General features: G+C 65.6%; 1 protein-coding gene across 1 annotated transcript; it reads left to right on the top strand.

The window, feature by feature from the left end:
• Window positions 1–647: 647 nt before the first annotated feature.
• GNA11 (guanine nucleotide binding protein (G protein), alpha 11 (Gq class)) lies at window positions 648–20,198 on the top strand. Its single transcript, NM_001195842.1, is given in 7 exon segments — window positions 648–806; window positions 11,261–11,445; window positions 14,074–14,228; window positions 14,761–14,889; window positions 18,194–18,323; window positions 18,456–18,609; window positions 19,784–20,198. Coding segments are annotated over 7 exon segments (1,080 nt in total). The 5' UTR covers window positions 648–670; the 3' UTR covers window positions 19,975–20,198.
• The last annotated feature ends 682 nt before the right edge of the window (window positions 20,199–20,880 follow it).

Genomic DNA, 20,880 nt, shown 5'->3' with positions numbered 1-20,880 from the left:
GCCGAGCTCCCCCAGCCTCGCCAGCGCCGCGGCTGCAGCGGCGGGGTCCGCACCTCTCGCGGGGGGCCGAGCCGGGCCGAGCCGGGCCGAGCGGAGCCGAGCGGGGCCGAGCGGGGCCGAGCGGGGCCGAGCGGGGCCGAGCCTGCAGGCCGAGTCCGCCACATTCCCACAATCCCGGGCGGCCCCGCCCGGCTCCCGGCTGCGCGTCCCCCTTCCCACGTCGGCGCAACCTAACCCGCGGGCGCGCCCGCCGCCACAGGCCCCGCCCCGCCCGCGCGTCGCCCCGCCCAGCGCCGCCGCTAGTCCCGCCCCCTCAGCGGGCGCGCGGGCCGCCGCCTCCTCCCATTGGCCGCGCCGCCCGCCCGTCGGCGCGGTCCCGGCGCGGGTTAGGTTGCGCACCGCTGTCGCTTGGTCGCGGCGGCTGCGGTTGGCGGCGGCGGCGGCGGCGGCGGCGGCGCGGGCGCAGGGCGGCTGGGCGGGAGTGCGCGGCCGAGCGGGGACCGGCGCTCGCAGGCGGCCGAGGCGCACCGGCCGGCCCCGGGGGGCCGAACGCCGAGGGCCAGGCGGGCGCGGCCGGGGCGGCTCCGGGGCCAGGGCCAGGGCCGGGCAGGGGGGCGGCGGCGGCGGCGGCGGCGGCGGGGGCGGCCGGCGGGCGGCCGGGGCCGGGACGATGACTCTGGAGTCCATGATGGCGTGCTGCCTCAGCGATGAGGTGAAGGAGTCCAAGCGGATCAACGCCGAGATCGAGAAGCAGCTGCGGCGGGACAAGCGCGACGCCCGGCGCGAGCTCAAGCTGCTGCTGCTCGGTGAGTGCGGCCGGGCCCGCCGGGCCTCCGTGCCCGCCCCGCGCCCCCGCCGGTGCCGTCCGGGTCGGCGCTGCCCGCGCGCGGCTTCCGGGGTCTCGGCGGCCGCCCCTGCGGGTGCTCGGGCCTGGCGGGGGGCGCCCCTGCACCCTCCTCGGCCGCGGAGCCCCTGCCCCCCGGCCCCGCGCTGCCGCCCGGACGCCCCTCGCTGCCCGCATCTGTCGAGGGCCGGCCCTCCGTGCCCCTCACCTCCCGGGTCTTGTCTTGGGCCTTCCCAGCTCCGGCAGGTGGAGCCCCGTCCCTCCTACGTGCAGGGTCTGTGCCCCCCTCCGCCACCCGGTTCCCTCCGGGATGGGGTGCACGCCCGCGGGCGGAGACAGCCTTTTCCTGCCCTCAGGGTTTCTGTTTTAGGCGCAGGCCAGGGTGGAGGCCCTGCAGGAGCGTTCGCAGGTCCTCCCGGCTCGGCTCCGCTCGGCTCAGCTCAGCTCAGCTCACCCCCCTCCGCCAATTCTCTCCTCTTGCCTCCGCGGGGGAGCCGCGTCCTGGAGAAGATAATGTCCGCGTCCGTCCGGGTCTCCATCTCCCCCAGGGCACACCTGTTGTAAGGAGCCGGGCTGCCCAGCTGTTGGCAAAGTGCTGTCACCCAGGGGAGGCCTGTTGAAGGACTCCGCCGCCAAAGGCAGGAAGGTCGTTTACAAAACAGAAACCCTTGCCCTGCCCGGCTCCTGGGCTCTGCTTCATTCCCGCACTGCAGGGGAGGTTGGAACGCCTTCCGCGGAGGCAGCTTGGATGGGCCCAGGGCGGGCGGAGGCGCTGTCACGGAGGGGCGCGCTCCAAGGGCGGCGGACGGTTTAGGGGAGCCGGGTCTGCAGGTGCAGGAGCCCCGTCGGTGGCCCCGGGGGAGGCCCCAGGTCTTGGTGGGCATGCATTGCTTCTCCTGCCTGCAGTGGCCCTACGGGGCCCTGTTTGTTTTACTAACACGTTTTGGTTTGTTGAAGACAGTATCAAATAGGCCAACTTTGCAGAAAAGACAGGCAGGGAGCGACCTTTGCGCTTGGGGGAGACTTGCAGTGGGTTCTGAGGGGCGTCTGGGGGGGCAGCGCGGCACTGGCTGGTTTTGCAGTGTGCCGCAGACTTTATAACGGGAGGGGGACTTTAGAAGTTATTGTCACGTTAACGACGTTGCTGGCCGGCCTTTGCCTGGGGGCTGCGTGACCCCTCAGGGGCCCCCGCCACCCATCCTGAACACCCAAGGTTTGGATTGACGATGGGGTTCAAGGAGGCAGGGCAGCAGCTGAGGTTCTGCAGCCTTGGTGTGCGTCTGCAGTCTCCCTGGGTTGGGAGACCCAGCAGGGCCACCTGCTGAATGTGTCTGGTGCCTGCCTGTGGGCGAGGGTGTCGGCAGCAGGAGTACCTGTCTGCAGTCCCACACCGTCACCGCCCTGTGTGACCCTAGAGAGGCACCCGGCCCCCCGCCTGCCCCACGGGGCATCATGCACCTGTTTCAGGGGGTCGTTAAGTTCTCAGTATGGGGGGGCAGATAGGAAAACGAGGAAGGAGTGAGCTCGCAGGTCCAAAGTGAAGGTCTGGTGGGAGGACAGCTGTCCCTGCTCGGTGGGGGTGCAGGGCACATGCTGGGTTAGGCTGAGGAGCATCCCTGGCCCGACCCACTCGATGCCAGGAGCGCCCCCAGTCATGACCGCCATGGACGGCCACAGATACTGCCTGGTGTGCCCTGGAGGCAGAATCGGCCCATTATCGGCCGTTGGGGACCTGCCCCCGCCCAGTGCCCCGGGCAGTACACGGCAGCGGCGGCGGGTGCACGGGTAGAGCTGGGGTGTAGTCAGCATGAGTGGCCTTGTCCACTGTTCCACGACTGCCTACGAAGCGGGTGTTCTCGTGTGTGCGGCGGAGAGCCCTGTGTGTGCACCCGGTCCCCGACGTGCGCGTGGACGTGGGGAGCGCCGGCCTCCGGCCCCGTGGGCACTGTTGCTCCAGGCCGTGTTCTCATTAACGTCTTGTCTGCTGGGGCACGGGGTAGAGGGCACGGCTGTGTGGCCCACGCTTCCTGCCAGTCCCGGGCTCTGCCGTCCCGAGGACGCGCTATGGTTCTCCCGTTTGCTGGAACAGAACCCCGAGGTCAGGGGGCTGCAGACCCAGTTCGGAGCTCTTGGGGCGGGGGTCCCAGGCAGGTCCCGCTGGCCTCTGCCTCCCATGACCTTCTGGACAAGTCCTTTGCTGTCGTGTGCCTGTCACTTGGTAGAAAACCATGGAGGAGGCCCCTTGTCTATTCCTCAGGGCAGGTTTCCTGTTTGAAAGTCCAGGTCTTTCCTGGGAACCCTGCTTGCTGGAGGTGCAGCGTGCTGGCCTGGCCGGGCCCGCGCGGCTCTGGGATTCTAAATAAAGCAGGGCGGTCAGTTCCACAGGCTTCCTGTCGGCTGTGCCGGCCCCCAAAGGGCAGTGAAAAGGCCCGGAATCTGGCCTGGGGTGTGGTGGCCCTGGTGGGAAGGGCGCGCCTCCCAGTGCTTTGAGGTGAAGAGTGGAGCGTGGCCACTGGCTCCTGGCAGAGTCGTCACGCTGCGTCCCCTGCAGCCCAGGACAGCGGGAGCACCTGTGGGTGGGCTCTCGTGCGCCCCTGGGTTACCCCTGACCCACCCCAGGAGGTGCCTTATGCCCCTTAAATTTCCTTTTGCTGAAAGGGTCTGCTTTCTCTGGGCGCGGCCCTTGGGCGAGCTGCGGGAGCCCAGAACTGCTCTGAGCCCTCCCTCTCCCTGTTTCCCTGCGCATAGCGGGAGGACCCAGTGCCTGGACGAGGCTCTGTCTCCCCCTAACCGTGGGGCCCTGGAGCGTGGCCGCCAGGTGTCCCCGTGCCGGGGCTGGGGCTGGGGCTGGGCCCGGGCCCGCCTCTGAACGCCCATCCGCACAGATGATGGCAGAGCGTCCAGGCTCTGCTCCCTCCCTGCTGGTCGGCTGGTCGCTGCGGTGGGACGTGAGGAAGTGTTCTGCCTTAGATATTTAACCACAAAAGGTTTCACTTTCATATTTTTGTGGTGGAGCCCTGCTCCGTGCAGCCCCGGGAGCACGGCCACAGGCATCGCTGCCTGTGGCACCGGGTGTGGAGTGGCGGAGTGGCGTGCAGCGAAGCCAGACGGAGCTCAAACGAGAACTCGGGGCGGGGGCGGGGGTGTTTGTCCCTCTGCGTCCCAGATGGCGCTGGGTGCAAAGTTCAGCCCGGGTGGGCGGGGTGGACGGAGCTGGACGCAGTCGGGAGGAGCGGTCCCATCTCTGGTGCCCTGCCGGGTGCTGCTGTCTGGGCCGGCAGTGCGGGCCTGTTACCTGAGGACAGCCGGCTCAGTGGCTGGCTCGCCTGGGGTCCCCCGGACCCCCTGACAGCAGGGGAGATGAGGGGCGCTACCCGGGCTCACCTGGGGGCCCATGGAACTGGGATCCCAGGCCTCAGGCGTGCCAGTTTGGGCAGTGTGTGCCACCACTCACAGGTGTCCCCAGTTCCCGGGGCCCCGAGCCTCTCTGTCTTCCTGGGTGCCCACTGTATCTGTCCTCTGCCCGCCATCAGGGCAGTCATCCTGGTCCCGCGTGTGGCCGCTCACCCGCCCTGCGGTCTCCTTGTTCCCCACCTTTGGGTCCCCACCACCCTGGCCCATGAGGCAGAGCTGCCAGCCTCAGAAATGAGAATGTTGCCACCACGCATGTTGCCCTCTGCTCTGTGAGTGGACGGGGACTCCAGGGGACAGCTCACGGTTGCCTTTCTCGTGAGGCCCTCCTGCCAGTGGGCATGGGGGCCTTGCTCTGAGGGCTCCCCGTGGAGCTGATGCTCGTTTTGGGGTGAGGCCGTGTCTCCCATCCTCACATCCTCGTCCAACCAGTGGGATGGGGCCCTGGGGCCCAAAACACTTTGTAGGATTAAGCGTGAGGATGCCATGAAGGCCCTTGGCACACGGCGGGCACTCAGCAGGCAGAGGAGCTGTTTTGTCTCGTCACTTACTTTCCCTCCTGGATGCTTTGCACAAAGTCGGGTGTGAACGCAGCTGCGACAGCCCTGGGGGGTGCACGTCCCCACCAGGACTGAGCTGGAAAGTGCTGGAGTGGGGTTTCTGTCCCTGTCTGACCTCCCCGAGTCTGGGTTTTCTCTTCTGTGAAGTGGAAATAATCACGGAGGTCTCCTAGGATGATTGTGAGGGTCAGGTGGGGGGGGCGATGTGAAGCGGGGGTCGGGGGGCACCATCAGCATTGTCTGTATCCGACCACACCGGCCGCCCCGTCGGCGGGTCCCCGTGCCCCTGGCTCACAGGCACGGCTCTCCGGAGCTTGGACCTCAGAGGTGGGGGAGCCTCGCTCGCGCCCCGTCACCTTCCCTGCCAGCAGCTGGTGGTGCTGGGTGCACGGGGCGCAGCGTAAACACCCTGGAGGAGGGTCCGGCGGGAACTGCCCTCTTCCCGCCCTCGTGCTGGCTGGCCCGGGGCTGGGGCTCCGTGGGGGGGGCGGGGGGGGGGGCTTGGGCTGCTCCCGAGGCCCTTGGGGCAGGAGTGTCCGCGGAGGCACCTGGGGCCCCTGAGGCCCTGGCGGCCTCTGTCCACTCATCCGCGCCTCCGTGGAGGACGGGTCAGTGAGCTGCCCGGGCGGGACCGGGCTCACGGCGTCCTGACTATCAGGGTGCCCCGGGAGGGCCTACGGTGAGACTCAGCACGCTGGGGACAGCAGTGTGACTGAAGGATACCCCCTTAGTCCCCAGGGACGGCCAGTCCCGCCTTTGGGCCTCAGGTGACTGGGCGTTGTGGCGCAGCGGCGGGTGGTCCGTGCCTGCCCCTCGGGGGCCCGCTGACCGCTCGGGCATCGGGCTTGCCTCCCTTGGCAGCGCGGGAGCGCCCGCCGAAGCCGTGGAGCCCCCAACCCTCTGTGCTCTCTGACACCTCCCCAGAGGCTGTGGTGATAGTTGTCACCGAATGAATGAGTGAGTAGGGGTGTGTGGTGCCATTTTACATTTTCTCCATCCCGGGGGCGAGGTCATTGTCCATCTTCGATTTCAGACGTGTCCACACATGCGAGGTCCCTGTTGGGTTTCCAGGAGTCCCGGGCCCGGGGGTTGCTGGGGGTTCCTGGCTTCACTGCCGTCACCCCCGGTCATGGGCAGCCCGCCTGCCTGCTCCTGGCGCCCAGGACTCAGTGGCCGACCTGGAGTCCTGGGGCCACGAGACAAGCCCCATCCTTCCTGCCCTGGAGCCCCTTCCCCCCGCACCCCTCCTGGATCTCAGCCCCCAGGGAGGGCGGAACAGCAGGTCGTCCTCCCCCTCGGGCTTCTGCTTTCCCCCTCTTCCGAGGCTCAGCTGGACATAGGGTGGACTCAGCCCTCCTGCTGGTGACATGAGAGAACACGCCCAGAGGGAGCCTGCCTCATCTGACCCCGTGGGGCTGCTCCCCCGGGGCTCCCCGCTCTTGGAGTAACAAGCAGTAGAGCCCCCTGCCCAGCCTGGGGATGGGAGGACCATGGGGGCTGCTTGACGGGGCCAGCATGTTGGGTCGGAGCCCAGTTCATCCTGTTCATTCATAAAAGCCTCGTGTGGTGCCTTCTGTGAGCGGCCTGTGCGGGGGCGGGGGCTGGGGGCTGGGGGCTGAGCCCCGCGCAGCGTGCACGCACGGGGAAGAGCAGACCCCACGGAACAAGGGAGGAATGAGTAGGGCACTGCCTGGAAGCCAGGAAATTGAGTCTCTCTGAAGGAAGCTCCAGTTGTGCTGGGGTGGCTCCTTGAGAGGACGAGCAGTGGGCCGGCCAGGGGACCCCCGGACGTGGACCTGAGGCCTCCCACGGCTGGGACCTGAAGTCGCTCGCTTCCCGCTGGGGAGGTGGTGTGATTTCATTACTCACCGCAGGGACCCTCCTGCCAGCCTTCTCTCCACGCCCCCCGGCCCCGACCCCCACCCCGTGTCCCCCAGGCCTCTGCGTGCCATGCACTGGGTTTTCCCGCTGGGCATGGTCCCCTGGGCCCTGTCGGGCTGCTGCGCGTCTGCCAGGGGTTCTTCCCAGTGCTGAGGAGCGCTCCGCACCGTGGCCCGGCCACTGCTGTCAGCGTCTGCCTGCGCCCGAGGGACATCTGGGGGAAGCTGCCCTGGAAGTCACCTGTGGGCGTTGGAGGGGACGTTGGTCTTCGCTCCGGCAGGCAACTGAGCTCCTGGGGCCAGGGCAGCTGCACCTGCATGGCTGGCAGGTGCTGGGGCGGCTCTGTGGGTGCAGCGAGGCAGGCCTCCTGCTCTCCCGGTGGCAGCCGTCAAAGGCTTTGCAGCCAAGGCCTGTGAGACCAGCCCCCTTTAGGGGGAGCGTGGCTGAGGGTTGAGGCTGCGCTGGAGGCTGGAGACCGGGCCCAGGGCCTGAGCGGGTCGGCAGGAGAGGGCCCGTGGGAGGCTGAGGACCAGCCAACAGGTCCAGGCGGGCCTTGCCCCCAAGGCACTTCTGGGCAGGTGCACATCGGGTCAAGTGTGTAGCGCTTCCCGGGGCCAGGAATTGTGTCACGGGCCCGAGTCCCAGCTCCCGGGCGACAGACATGGCAGCGGCTCAGCTGGCCCAGGAAGGGCATCTGGAAAACTAACCTGGGTTGCTCTGGGCAGCTCGGCCTTGCCCCGAGCCTGGTCCCCCTGCCTGCCTCCCCCCGGGCGCTGTGGTGGCCCGGCGCCTCCTGGGCAGTGGGCCTGGCGTGTGCCAGGGCAGAGGGCCCGTGACGTCTCTGCACCTGGCCCCCGGGCTTCCCGCTCTCGACGTTGGCCCAGTGCAGACACCACGGGAGACACGCGTACTTTGCTCCGACAGCCTCACCTCCCTGCACCCGCCGCCTCCACACCTGCCTTTCTCTGTCCTTCCTGGCAAAGTGCTGGTGGCCCTGGGAGGGGAGGCCACTGATCGCCCCATTTCCCAGGCACACCAGACAGCGGGCCATGTGGTTCCTTTTTGCTACTCCTCCTTGGCTTTATTGATTTTTTTAATCATTTGAGAGAGAGAGAGAGACAGAGACTATAAGCAGGGGAAACGGCAGAGGCTGGGGGGGGTATGCAGACCCCTTGCAGAGCAGGGAGCCCGATGCAGGACTTGATCCCAGGACCCTGGGGTCACGACCTGAGCTGAAGGCAGACACTTCACTGACTGATCCCCCCGGGGGCCCTTGTTAACACATGATTGATGTTGATAGTGTGTAAGTTTTTTTTTTTTTTTTTTTTTTAAGATTTTATTTATTTACTCATGAGAGACACAGAGAGAGGCAGAGACACAGGCAGAGGGAGAAGCAGGCTCCATGCAGGGAGCCTGACGTGGGACTCGATCCCAGGACCCCGGGGTCATGGCCTGGGCTGAAGGCGGCGCCAAACCGCTGAGCCACCAGGGCTGCCCGATGGTGTGTAAGGTCAAGGGGGTCCAGCCTGATGATCTGATCACCGATGTGCATGAAGCGATGGGCGCAGTTAGGTTAGTTAGCACGTCCATCACCACATTACGGTGCCTCGTTGTGCGGGTTTTGCTTCTTCTGGAGCTCAGCCCGGGCTGCGGTCTTGGCTGTGGCTCCTCGGCTGTGAGGGGGCATTAGTGGGGTTTGGTAGGGACCCAAGGGACCTCGGCCATGCCCTGGGTTCAGGACTCCCTGACATCTCCAGGGGCTGAACCCACATTTTAGGCTTTGGTTTTAGGGGAATGCCCTGAGCCATGGCCCAGCGTCTTGCCAAACGTGAGGCTGCTCCCTGGCCCAGCCTCAAGGGGTCCCCTCACAGACATGCCCCCCATCCCCTCCTGGGCCTCGCGGCCGTGTGTCATGCTGACGTCTGCACGGCCTCTGGAGAGCTCCGGGGGACCAGGGTTCGGGGGGCCGGGTCTCTTTTGCCTTCATTATTTTTTTTAAAGATTTATTTATCTTAGGGGGAGAGTGTGCACACATGATGGGGACAGGGAGGGGCAAGGGGAGACGGAGAGAGAATCTCAAGCTGATGGCACGCTGAGCTCAGAGCCCGGCGCGGGGCTCGATCCCTCCAGCTGAAGCCAAGAGTGACCGGCCGCGCTACCCAGCTGCCTTGAGTTCGTTTTTAAAAAGCTGGCATGGGGCGGGTCCCTTTCTGCCCTGGCATGATTTTCACTGGGTCCACCCCCAGAGAGTGCCTCCGCCTGGTGTCAGCAGCACCGAGGGGCTGACCCTGGTCAGGGGAAACCACATCAGAAATTGCGGTGAGGGAGCAGCGTGGATCCCGCCGGGCTGCGTGGGCTCGTGTACACGGCCTCGCACACTCTCCTGGCCCCGGAGCTCTCCGGGTGTCGGTCGCAGGGAGCAGGTGGCCTCTTGTCACGTTTGTGGCAGAGGGGAGTTGTTTGAAATTGGAAGGACGGGGGCCGGCGTGAAGGTAACCGCCTTCCTTGAAGATGGACCCACAGTTATTTTATTCATCCGGAAGGATCCGCGGCAGTTGGCAAAAGTACCAGAAGGGTGCTGCAGCCAAGGCCCCTGCTTCGTGACGTGGGGTTGTGGCTCGGGTCTCCTCGAGTGTGGTCAGCCCCTCGGATGCGGCTGAGGGCCTCCGGACTGCGGGACAGCGTGGACACGTCTCGAGGCCCCGGTCCATCCAGGAGGCCAGCCGTAAACCCCGGCAGGGAGGCTCCCCACTCGGGCTGCAGTCGTGGCTCCGAGCGTGGGAAGGGTGCCCGCCTGTGGGGCGCTGGAGCTTTCTGGAGCACAGGCCACGTTGCGGGTGTGAGTGGGCGGCATCTGCCTGGGGACGCCGCTCAGCCAGTGCATGGACTTGGGGGGACCCGGTGGTGGAGCCGCAGGGGCAGGGCTGGGGGTTCTGGGCCCCGGGAGGAGGCTCCGGGGCTTCAGTCTGGGGGGGCACCAGGCGGCCGCTGGGGGCAGTGCACTCTTACACTTGGAGGCTCTCTCGCCGTGTAGTGACGTCGCCCCACGATGTGGCCTCATGCGACAGGCTGTCACCCCGCGGGGTCAGGAGTCTGGCCGTGCAGCTCGGGGTCCTCGCGAGGCTGCGGAGCACATGTCAGCCGAGGCTGGAGGAGCCCGTTCCTGCCTCGGCCTCTCCCCAGCGCTCTTGAGTGTCCTCCCGGCATGGCGGTGTCCCCTGCCGTCCCCCTCCGCCAGTGCGGAGCGACCCGCTGTGCCCCTCATGACCTGGTCTCAGAGGTGACACCCCATCCTCTGCCCTACTCTTGGCTGGAGGCGAGTGGCCGAGTCCAGCCTGTGCTCCTGGGAGGGGATGGTCTCCAGCCTTTGCGGGGTGAGGCGAGGTTTGCGGGCATCCCCTCCCCAGCTGCTGGCCGTGTGTGGGGGCTGAGCCAGCGGAGGAGGCAGGCCCGCTGCTTGGCCCCTGCGCCGGGCGGGAGAGGCTGTCGCCCGAGGGGACCCGGGGCCGCATCGGGCCGAGCGGGCTGGAGCGGGGATGAGGGCGCAGCGGCCCCGTGGCCCTGTCTGGATGGCCTTCCAGGTGACTCTCTGATCCTTTGGATCCCTCGAGGCTGAGGTGGGGGTCAGCATGCTGCCCTGGGAGAGCCCGCTGAGCCCCGCATCCCCTCAGCGCTTGCGGAGGGGAAGGGAGACGCGTAGGTGTCATGTCATGTGCGCCAGGGCAGTGGGCCGGGGTGACGGCAGTGGACGCCTGGGCTGAGGGGGACCTGGGGGCCGTCTGCGTGGGCGTGGGCCACGGGGCTTGGACTGGTCCAGGTGCTGCGGTCACTTTGGCTGAGTGTGGAGTGCTCAGCAGGTGGCGTGATGCTGAGTGGGGGTTTACGAGTTCACTGCTACTGGGGAAGGAGCTTTTGGGGATCATTGTGGGGACAGATTCCGTCCTCAGACCACTCTGGCCGCCGTTCAGAAACCAAACCCTTGCCCCAGAGGACGATTGGGCCTGGCGGGTCCCCCAGGAGAGGAGTGTGGTTTGGGGGTTCACAGAGACGTCAAGTTAGGTTTGGTGTCCCCAGTGGGCGTGGGAAGGTCCTACGGGGCTGGTGCCGTGTGTGGGGTGCGCCGTGTGGGGCCTAGAGGAGCTGTAGGTGGTCTGCCTGAGTGGTCACAGAGGCAGCGGCACCCGGCGGAGGCTCACGGTCTGGGCCTCTCGCCAGCCTCGGGGCTACTTGGTGCGCGTAGGGGCCGCTCACCTGCTGTGTGACTAGACAGGATGCTCAGGGTTCCCGCCTGCTTCAGGCTTGGTGCCAGGTGCCCTGCAGACCCCACAGCTCCCCACGCTGAGCCTCAGTTTCCCATCCTGTAGAGGGTCGTATGCCTGGGCGCATGACCCAGGTAACACAGGGGACGCCCCTCGCAGAGTGGCCGCCCGCTGGCCAGCTGTGTCCCACACCCTGTCTGACGGCTGAGTTCTTGGGCTCTGACCCCTCCCACCCACCCCATGACCCTCGGCGTTGGGGCCACAGGCCTGGGCCCCGCCTTGTGCTCACGCGCCCTGCTCTGCAGGTACTGGCGAGAGCGGCAAGAGCACGTTCATCAAGCAGATGCGGATCATCCATGGCGCGGGCTACTCGGAGGAGGACAAGCGGGGCTTCACCAAGCTCGTGTACCAGAACATCTTCACCGCCATGCAGGCCATGATCCGCGCCATGGAGACGCTAAAGATCCTGTACAAGTACGAGCAGAACAAGGTGAGGCCTGGGTGCCGTCGGGGGGCGGCTGCCGTGGCAGCAGGTGCAGGGGACGCAGCATGGCCTGGCTCCCCTCCCTGTCAGGTCAGGACCCGCCACCTCCAGCCCCTGCACCCTGGTGTGTCCTGCCATGCCTCAGCCCTCCCGCGGGGTGGCCCCCAGCGCCCCCAGCACCCTGTCCTACGGCGGAAGCTGGCCCAGGGTGCGCAGTGCGAGCTCTCGGCCCTCGGTCGGCCCAGCATCCCGCAGGCCCCGCAGGCCCCGCACACACCGCATCCGATGCTCTGGGGGAGCTCGGGGGTGGGGCGCTTCCCTTCCTTTTTCTTTAGTGATGGCTTATTGAGACCAAATTCACTCGCCGGGCAGGTCTCCCCTTAAAGCGTGCAGTTCAGTGCTTTCTGACACACGCAGCTGTGCAGCCACCACCAGTGTTTAGTCTGGGGACATTCTCATCACTTAAAAGGCAACCCCGTCCCCTCAGCCGTCACCCCCCCACACACACATCCCGGTCCCCCGAGCTCCCTCCCCGTCCATGCAGCAGCCCGTCCTGGATGTGTCACACACGTGGACTCACACCCCGTGGGGCCTCTTGTGTCTGGTTCCCTCCCTGAGCGTCATGGGCTCAGGGTCCATCCCTAGGGTGGCGAGTGGGCGCCTCGCCCTTGTTTGCAGCTGGGGGATGTGCCCATGGTTGAGGGACACAATGTGTGTCCACTCATCTACTGATGGCCACCTGGGGTGTTTCCAGTGTTTGGTGCATGTGAGTCATGCTGCTGTAACCTTCATGAGCAGGTTCTGTGTGCACCTGTTGTCACTCTCCAGGCTGTGTTCCCAGGTGACCGGGGGGTGGAGGGGGTCACAGGGTGGCTTGAGGTCTGCCCTTGGAAGGAACTGCTGGCTCACCCTTGCTGCAGCAGCCCCCACCCATGCACCAGTGGGCTCTCAATGATGGCCTCCCTTGGCTTTCCTTTTGTAGAAGTATTGGGGGTTCTTATTGAACCCCGGAAGTTTGCCCTGGGCTAGCACAAGGCACAGGAGTCCATGTTTATGCAGTGTGGTTTAAGTGCATCCGGTTGCTCTGAGGCTTAACAAGGTCAGTCGGCCAGATGCTGCTGCGTCTCCGATTGGCACCTGCCCCCCTTTACCCCGGTTCTCAGATGATCAGGGACCCCAGCATGGCCCGGCCTTGGGTCGGGGGCCTGCTGGAGCCCCTTGTCCTCTGAGTCTGGGTTTGTACGGTCTGCTCCACGGAGGCCCTCCCCAGCATCCAGCCCACGTGGTCTAGCTGGGCCGGCGTTTGGACCATCGATGTCCGTCAGCACCTAGAACAACGGTCGCCAACTGTGCCCGCTTTTGTAAATAGAGTTTTATTGGTACGTGTTGCGCCTACCCACGTATCGTCCTTGCTACAGCGGCAGGGATGGGCCGCAACCCTGGAAATACTACAGTCTGGGCTTTTGTAGAAGCAGCTCACGGATCCGTGATCCTCACGCATCGGCAGTGGGGTTTTCCGGGGCTGCTGTCTGCTTCTCTAGGGCAGACGGAGGGGAAGACAAAGGGGCCGCCGAGGGCTGCAGGCCACGGCTGTGGGGGGAGGAGAGCACCACTCGGAGGCGGCTCCCCAGCCCACGAGGAGCCTGCTGGCTCTCAGAGCCCAGAGTAGGGCTCCCTCGGTCCCCATTTAGGTGGGTGTGTCCTCCCCAGTCCCTCAGCTGGTGGCTGGTGCGGGCACACAGAGCGGCTGGAGGAGAAATGCAGAGGCTCCAGAGTCGTGTGCCCCGTGTGTGTGTGTGTGTGTGTGTGTGTGTGTGTCTGGAGCATCGCCCAGGGCCTGGTTCCCGAGGAGCCAGCGGGTCTCCAGGCCCCGTGGGTCACGGGGTCTCAGGGGCTCCATCACGCCGCTGGTGACAGTTCACCTGCAGCCCCTCCCGCCCCCTCCCCTGGGGGCTGCCTCTGGCTGGTGTCCTGCCCCCCCGCCCACTCTCCCTCAGAGATCACTGGGGTTTTAGGAGCCCTGTGCCGGGAAGGGGGTGCAGACCACGCAGGCTTCTGAGGTGACGCCCTCGCCTCGTCGGTGAGATGGGGACGGGGAGCATCTGGCCGGGGTGTGTGTTCCATTGCTCTGTGTGTTCTCTTTTGGGTCCAGCCCTGGGCCCCTTTTTAAATTTTTTAAAAAAAATTTATTCATGAGAGCTACAGAAAGAGGGGCAGAGACACAGGCAGAGGGAGAAGCTGGCTCCATGCCGGGAGCCCGATGCGGGACTCCATCCGGGTCTCCAGGATTGCGCCCTGGGCTGAAGGCACCGCTAAATGCTGAGCCCCCCGGGGCTGCCCCCTGGGCCATTTTTTAAAGAGCCTGCTGCTCGTTTTTGCTTCCGGTCCCACCTCCTGGCCCCCCAGAGCAGCACCCCAACACTGGGGCCCATTGCACCGGGCAGGGCCTAGCCCCGGAGCTGCCCGATTCTCAGGCTTTGCTCGGGGGACCCCGCCCCGAGGGACGGCCACTGTTGCTCACTGGGCTCCTTCTTGACTTGAGCTCGTGCCTGACGGGGTCAGTGGTCCCCACCCCATCAGGCACCCCGGGGGCCCAGCCCCTGACGAGCCCATGTTCTCCCTGCCCGGCTCCAGGCCAACGCGCTCCTCATCCGCGAGGTAGATGTGGAGAAGGTGACGACCTTCGAGCACCGGTATGTCCACGCCATCAAGACCCTGTGGGACGACCCTGGCATTCAGGAGTGCTACGACCGGAGGCGGGAATATCAGCTCTCGGACTCCGCTAAGTAGTGAGTAGGGCGCCTGCCCCTCGGGCCCCAGCCAGGCTGCATGGGGCTGTCGCACGGGGGCTGTGGCGCGGGGGCTCTCGGGCGCACAGGCCGATGCTGGCTCGCTGCTCGGGACAGATGGCTGGAGTGGCGGGAGATGCTCACGGCAGGCGCCTGGCCGGGCCGGAGGGCCGTGGAGCACCTGCCGTGGACTCTGCCCCTGCGCTAAAATGAGACGGTTTGTTTGGGGCCTGGCCAGTCCCCTTCCTCCCGCCGCAGCAGGCGTTCTGGGGCAGCTCTAGGAGCGAGGCCCCCAGCGCCGACCTGACATCTGTCCTGTGGCTCCCTGTGCCCTGAGAGCCCGGTCAGGGGCGAGGAGGCCTCTGTCCCATCTCAGGTCCGCCTCGTCCCGAGTCTTTGGAGCCGCTGTGCCCCTGTTGCTGACGCACGGTGCCAGGCCTGTTCTGGCTGCATAGGGGGACCGTGGTGGCCGGGCTGTCCCCTCCCTGCCTTGCATGCTGACCTGAGCAGCCCTGTCCCTGCTGTATTGCAGCTACCTGGCCGACGTGGACCGCATCGCCACCTCGGGCTACCTGCCCACCCAGCAGGATGTGCTGCGGGTCCGAGTGCCCACCACTGGCATCATCGAGTACCCTTTCGACCTGGAGAACATCATCTTCAGGTACCTGTGCCCTGGCGCCCCGGGGGCGGCTCCATGCGCTGTAGTGGGGGCCGTTCACACCCCAGCACCTTTGCGCCTGCTGTGAGGACAGCAGTGGTTCACCCGGTCCCAGTCTTTGCTCTCGGGAAGCTTCCAACCCAGGATGGGAGAAGGCTTATAAATAACTGCCACCGAGTTTCGGGGTGAGCCACGTCCCAGTAGTGGTACGGGCGGTGATGGAGCTGGCCTGGCGGGGAGGGCCTCCTCGGGGGGCCTCTGTGACAGGGCCGTGGAGGAGGGAGGGTGCCCGTGTAGATGGGGTAGGTGGTCTGGAGGTGCGGCCAGAGCTGGGTGGGCTGTGGGGCGGCGGAGAGGTCCTGACGGCCCTGGGGACCTGTGCCGAGAGCCGGGTGACAGATGGTTCCCGGGCTCCGGTGCTGGGGCCCGCGGTGGCTGGTGGCACGTTGGCAGAATGGGGGGGGTTCTCCCTGGGGGCCCAGTCCTCCCAGTTGTGCGGCCGGAGTAGATGTGGTGCCATCCTTGAGGAACGGCCCGCCGCTCCGCGAGGTCACGGTGTACCTAGAGCTGCCAAGCGGCAAGGGCGAGCGTGTGTCTCCTGGGGCTGCCGCGACAGAGGACTGCTCGTGGGCGCTTTCAAACCACGGGCCTGATTTCTCTCCCGGCTCCAGAGGCGGGCGGCCGAGGATCGCTGTGGGCAGGGCTGGGAGGAGGCGCTGTCCCCTGTGCCTCCGGGCTCCCGGGGGTCCTCGGCCATCCTGGGCATCCCTCGGCTTGTAGACGCGTCGCCCCATCTCTGCCTCCGTGGTCACGTGGCCTGTCCCTCGTGTGTCCATGTCCAGACGTCCTCTCGTTGTAAGGACACTGGTGACGGGATAGGGCCATCCCGCTCTGGCATGGCCTCATCCTAACTGATGACATCTACAGCGACTCTGCTCCCGAGGCAGGTCACGTCTGCAGGTTCTGGATGCACTGAGCTTGGAAGACACTGCTCAGCCCAGCGCTCCGAGGGCCGGGCCGGGGGGTGGGGGGGCTGTCTGCCGCTGGGAGCCCCCCCGCGCCGTCCCCACCCTGTGGTGATGCCCTCCACTCCTCTTGCGTAGGCTCACGCTGGGGAAGGAGGTGATGCCACCCAGGGCGGGCGTCCCAAAGACCTAGTCAGCTGTGGCAGTTGTCACTGGCTGTGGCCTTCTGCTCCTCGGCCTCGGAGCGCCAGCTCTGAGGAGCACCCGAGGGGACCACTAGGTGTGCTTTGGGGTGCTCTTTGGCCCGAGACCTTTGGCAAGGGACCCCCCGAGGAGAGAGCGGGGGCGCCGCCAGCCCTCCCCCCTCCCTGCCCTCTGCGCGCTCTCTCGCCCCCCAGGCTCTGTCGGGAGCCCTCGGCGGCTGGTGGCCTCCACCCTGCGCAGTCTGATGGCACATTTTCCCCGTGAGGGTTCAAGGTGTTAGTTTTCTTTCTTTTTTAATGGGACCCCTGATGGGGCTGTAGCCTCTGGATTCCAGCGCCCCCCAGCCCCCTCTGCAGGGTGTCTCGTGGCCTCACCCTGACTGCGCCACAACCTCTCTCTGCCATGTCCTCTGCCTGGAAACCTGTCCCCACCTCCCCGGTGCCTCCTCCCCGGTCTGCACTCTGCTCTGTCGCGGGCCCCTGCCTGCCACTGCCGTTTCTCTGCCAGCCCACCCCTTCCTTAGCGGTGCCCCTCCGGGGCGGCTGTGCACCCATGGGGGCAGCCTGGGGCGCTGGCACTGAGCTTGTGGCCTGGCCCCTGACTGTCCCAGTGTGTGACGAGACGGGCCCGGTTCCGGGGAACCTTGTGTGGAGACCCACTCCATACTGGGGAGGCCTCATGCTCCGGAAGGGCAGTGGCCCCAGGTCCCGTCGGCCCCGATGGCATTCCCCAGACGGGCCACAGCTGTCGCTCTGGGCCTAGCAGCCTCGCACGGGGCCCTTGGCCAGTCACCACCCTGCTGTCACCACCCTCCTGTCCCTTCAGTGTCATCCTGGCACGTCTCCCACCCACCTGTGCTTCCTGGAGTCTCCTCTGAAAGCTCCGCCAGGCGGCCCCATTTCTGTTGGCGGTGCCTAGGAATACCCTGAGTGTTAGTCCCCTGACCCTGCAGCCCCGGAGGGGCCCAGCCGCGGGACCCCTGCCCTCTCGGGGCCTAAGGGCCACTGTCCTTGCCTGCTCGTCATCCTTTTAAATGATGACATCTTTGTTCATCATAGAAAACTGAGGGAATTCACAGGTAGCCAGTGGCAAACCCCTGTGCTGAGTCCACCAGCTGCTCCCTTCCACCAGCTGCTCCCCTTCCACTGGCTGCTCCTTTCCGCTGGCTGCTCCCTTCCATTGGCTGCTCCCCTTGCACTGGCTGCTCCTTTCTGCTGGCTGCTCCCCTTGCACCAGCTGCTCCCTTCCACCGGTTGCTCCCCTTGCACCAGCTGCTCCCCTTCTACCGGCTGCTCCCTTCCACACTGCTGCTCCCCTCCACCAGCTGCTCCCCTCCACCAGCTGCTCCCTTTCCACCAGCTGCTCCCCTCCACCAGCTGCTCCCTTTCCACCAGCTGCTCCCTTCCACCAGCTCCCTTCCACCCTTCTGCTCCCTTCCACTGGCTGTTCCCCTTCTACCAGCTGCTCTCCTTCTCTCCTTCCACCAGCTGCTCCCTTCTACTGGCTGCTCCCTTCTACCCTATTGCTCCCTTCCACCCCCCTGCTCCCTTCCACCCTGCTGCTCCCTTCCACCAGCTACCTCCTTGTGCCTGGGAGCCTGTTGTTAGTTCTGTTATGTTGCACGTGCTTCTTGTGCAGGACAGGAAACTGTGCTACTTGCTGTTGCTCCTGGCAACAGGGGAAGCGTGTCACTCTCCGAGCCGCCCCCTTGCAATGCCGAGGCGTGTCCACTGCGTGGATGTCCTCAATATATCTTGGTCTCCCTGTGGCAGATACCGAGGCAGTTTCCTGTGTTCCAGACAGCACTCTGGTGGGCATTTGTGCACGTTGCCCAAATGAGAGGGTGGGTCTCCAGATGTGAGATAGGAGGTCCAAGGATTGGTCTTAGGTCCCATGCTCCCTACAAGTGCTTGGGTTCTGGGACCCCCATAGTCGTGATGTCTCCTTCAGGGGCAGGTGCAGATGCAGCACCACCAGTGTGTGTATCGTGTTCTCCTGGCTCTGACCGATGTGAGGGACGGGCTCCCCTGGCTCCAATGAGTGTTGGGGGCCCTGGCAGGTCTCTGGGCCATGCTGGTGGAAGGGTTTTATCGGAGGGACCCTGGTGCTGAGCCCTATGGGGTTCCTGTTTCCTGTAGGATGGTGGATGTGGGAGGACAGAGGTCAGAGCGGAGGAAGTGGATCCACTGCTTTGAGAATGTGACGTCCATCATGTTCCTTGTAGCCCTAAGTGAATATGACCAAGTGCTGGTGGAGTCGGACAACGAGGTGAGGCACCTTTCTCTGTGTTCTTCCCACCCTGCACCTCTGGGTCCTCCTGATGCTGTGTGGGTTGGGGCCCTGGGGGGACCCCCCCTTCCATCTTCCATCCTCCATCCTCCCACCTCCTTCTTCCCACAGAACCGCATGGAGGAGAGCAAAGCCCTCTTCCGGACCATCATCACCTACCCCTGGTTCCAGAACTCCTCGGTTATCCTCTTCCTCAACAAGAAAGACCTGCTGGAGGATAAGATTCTGCACTCCCACCTGGTGGACTACTTCCCCGAGTTCGATGGTGAGCCAGGATGGAGGGATGGGTGGGGAGGCTAGAGCAGAGAGTGGGGTCCCTGCCCCTCTGCACCCGTGTCCTGGTGGGGAGGGCCAGGCGCCTCCAGCACATCCCTCATGCTTCCTGGGCCTCCATGTCTTTGTGATTTGGCGGCTGGGGTGAGGAGGGCGTTTCACGCACGCCCTGATGGAGGCACACTTAGTGTAGGCCGGGGAGCTTCCTGGAGCGCTGATGGCTTCACGGTCCCCCAGCCTTTGACCAACGGAGAGGCCCTTGTGTCCCAAGGGGGGGTGTCCTCTCAGGGAGGGGATGCCTGGTGGTGTGTGCACAGCCCCAGGGGGGATGCACGGAGACACTGCCCCCCAGACCTGGCCCCCTGTTTGCCTACAGCCTGAGTGGGGAGGAGCGAGGCCCTGGGAATGAGTGGGTGAGCCGGGACCCTCTTCTGCTCCTCACTTAGCTTGAGCTCTACAGAAGGCTGAGCGCTGACCATCCTCACCTCCTTTCTGGCCCCCCTCCCATGTGAGCACCAGCCAGAGCTGCTGTCTCTCGGGACACAGGACCCTGGGGCAGTCTGGGCCTGGCCACTGCCTCCCTGGCAGCTCGGTGCCAGCTGGTAGAGGAGCATCGAGGACCTGGCTGAGGCCCCGGGAGACAGCAGCTGTGCCCATGTGTGGTGTGCACAGGGGAGCATAAGGCTGTGTGCACGTGCGTGTGGGCACCTGTGTACATTCAGTGGTGGTGTTTGGGGGGATGTGGTAACACAATGGGATGAGATGGGGCCGGGCAGGAAGGTCGGCGCAGTTTGGAGGTGGTGGGGGTGTCTGATGTGGGCTGCAACTGGCAGAGAGGCAGAGGGGCCACAAGGGGAACAGGGCCCAGGGTGGAGGCTGCCTGATGCCGGCCGAGCTGCCGCCTCGGGAGACCCCCAGCTCACCTCCAGGCCGGTGGTGTCAGCCTGGGGCTTGCTCGGGGGGCGGCAGGAGGAGCTGCCTCTGCTTGGCCAGCACCGGGCCCACCCTCCGTGGACGTCGTCTGCACCTGGCGAGTGTCAGTGTGTGCACGGCAGGTGTCTGTGCACACTGGGGGTGGGGGGGGGCGTGTGTCCATGCTCGGGGGTGCGCTTGCTCGGCAGGTGCAGGCCGGCCTTGCTCACCCGCCGCTGCCTCCGCCTCCCCAGGGCCGCAGCGGGACGCCCAGGCCGCCCGGGAGTTCATCCTGAAGATGTTTGTGGACCTGAACCCCGACAGCGACAAGATCATCTACTCGCACTTCACGTGCGCCACCGACACGGAGAACATCCGCTTCGTGTTCGCGGCCGTCAAGGACACCATCCTGCAGCTCAACCTGAAGGAGTACAACCTGGTCTGACCCGGCCGCCGCCGCCGCGCCCAGGAACAGGGACCGCCGCCGGGCGGGGGCCTGCCTCCGGTGCTGAGCCCGCCGCGGCTCTGCCCGCCCCACCCGCCCGGCTCTGCCCGCAGACGAGTTGATTTTGTTTTCATATTTTTAACAAATGGTTTTTATTTCACAGTTATCAGGGGACGTACGTCTTTCTTTCTATACACCTCGTGCACCTTCTCACCTGTGTCAGCGGCGAGGCCGCCTTTTCCTGGCCTTGACTTGTGGCTCGCTTTTTTCTATTAAAAAAAAAAAAAAGGAAAAAAAGAAAAAGAAGGAAAAGAAGGAAACAAGAGCAGCAGAGACGAGACACATGAGCGCACCGCGCCCCCACTGCAGGCCCCGTGCCCGGGCCCGGCGGCCCCCCCCCCCCGGCGCTCAGCGGGGACAGAGCCACCCGCCGGCCCCCTCCTGCGCTCCTGGCCGAGGCTGGGGACTGTGACCTCTCCTCCCGCTCGCTCCCTAAGTTATTGATGTCCCGGACTCCAAGAAGTGGGGGTGGGTGGCGCCCCCCGCTGCCCGCCCTGGGAAGTGCCTAACCTTTTTTTTTTCTTTTTTTTTTGGTGAGGAAACAAAACACAGTGTGTGGGCTCCCTGGGCCTGGGGGCTCCCCTGCCTCCCGCAGGCTGCTGCCCAGACACCCCCGAGGGGCCGAGGGTGCCTGCTACACCCGGGGAGCCACGAGCAGGGCCTCTGGGATTGGGAGTCGCTTTTAATTTGTTCTGTTTGGAAACCAATTTGAAAATTGTGGGAGTGGGGTGGGGACGTTTTCAGAATATTCTCAGGTGTGTCCCCGAGAGGCGGAGAGGGGAGTCGCCCGCTGTGGTGGTACCAGGCATGGCCCCAGGCGCAAGGCCTCACTCCCACTCCTATCCC

Source organism: Canis lupus, chromosome 20, assembly GCF_011100685.1.
Source record: "Canis lupus familiaris isolate Mischka breed German Shepherd chromosome 20, alternate assembly UU_Cfam_GSD_1.0, whole genome shotgun sequence".
NCBI lineage: Eukaryota > Metazoa > Chordata > Mammalia > Carnivora > Canidae > Canis > Canis lupus.
The sequence above is the reverse complement of the archived record's forward strand: the minus strand, read 5'-3'. Positions and strand labels throughout refer to the sequence as shown.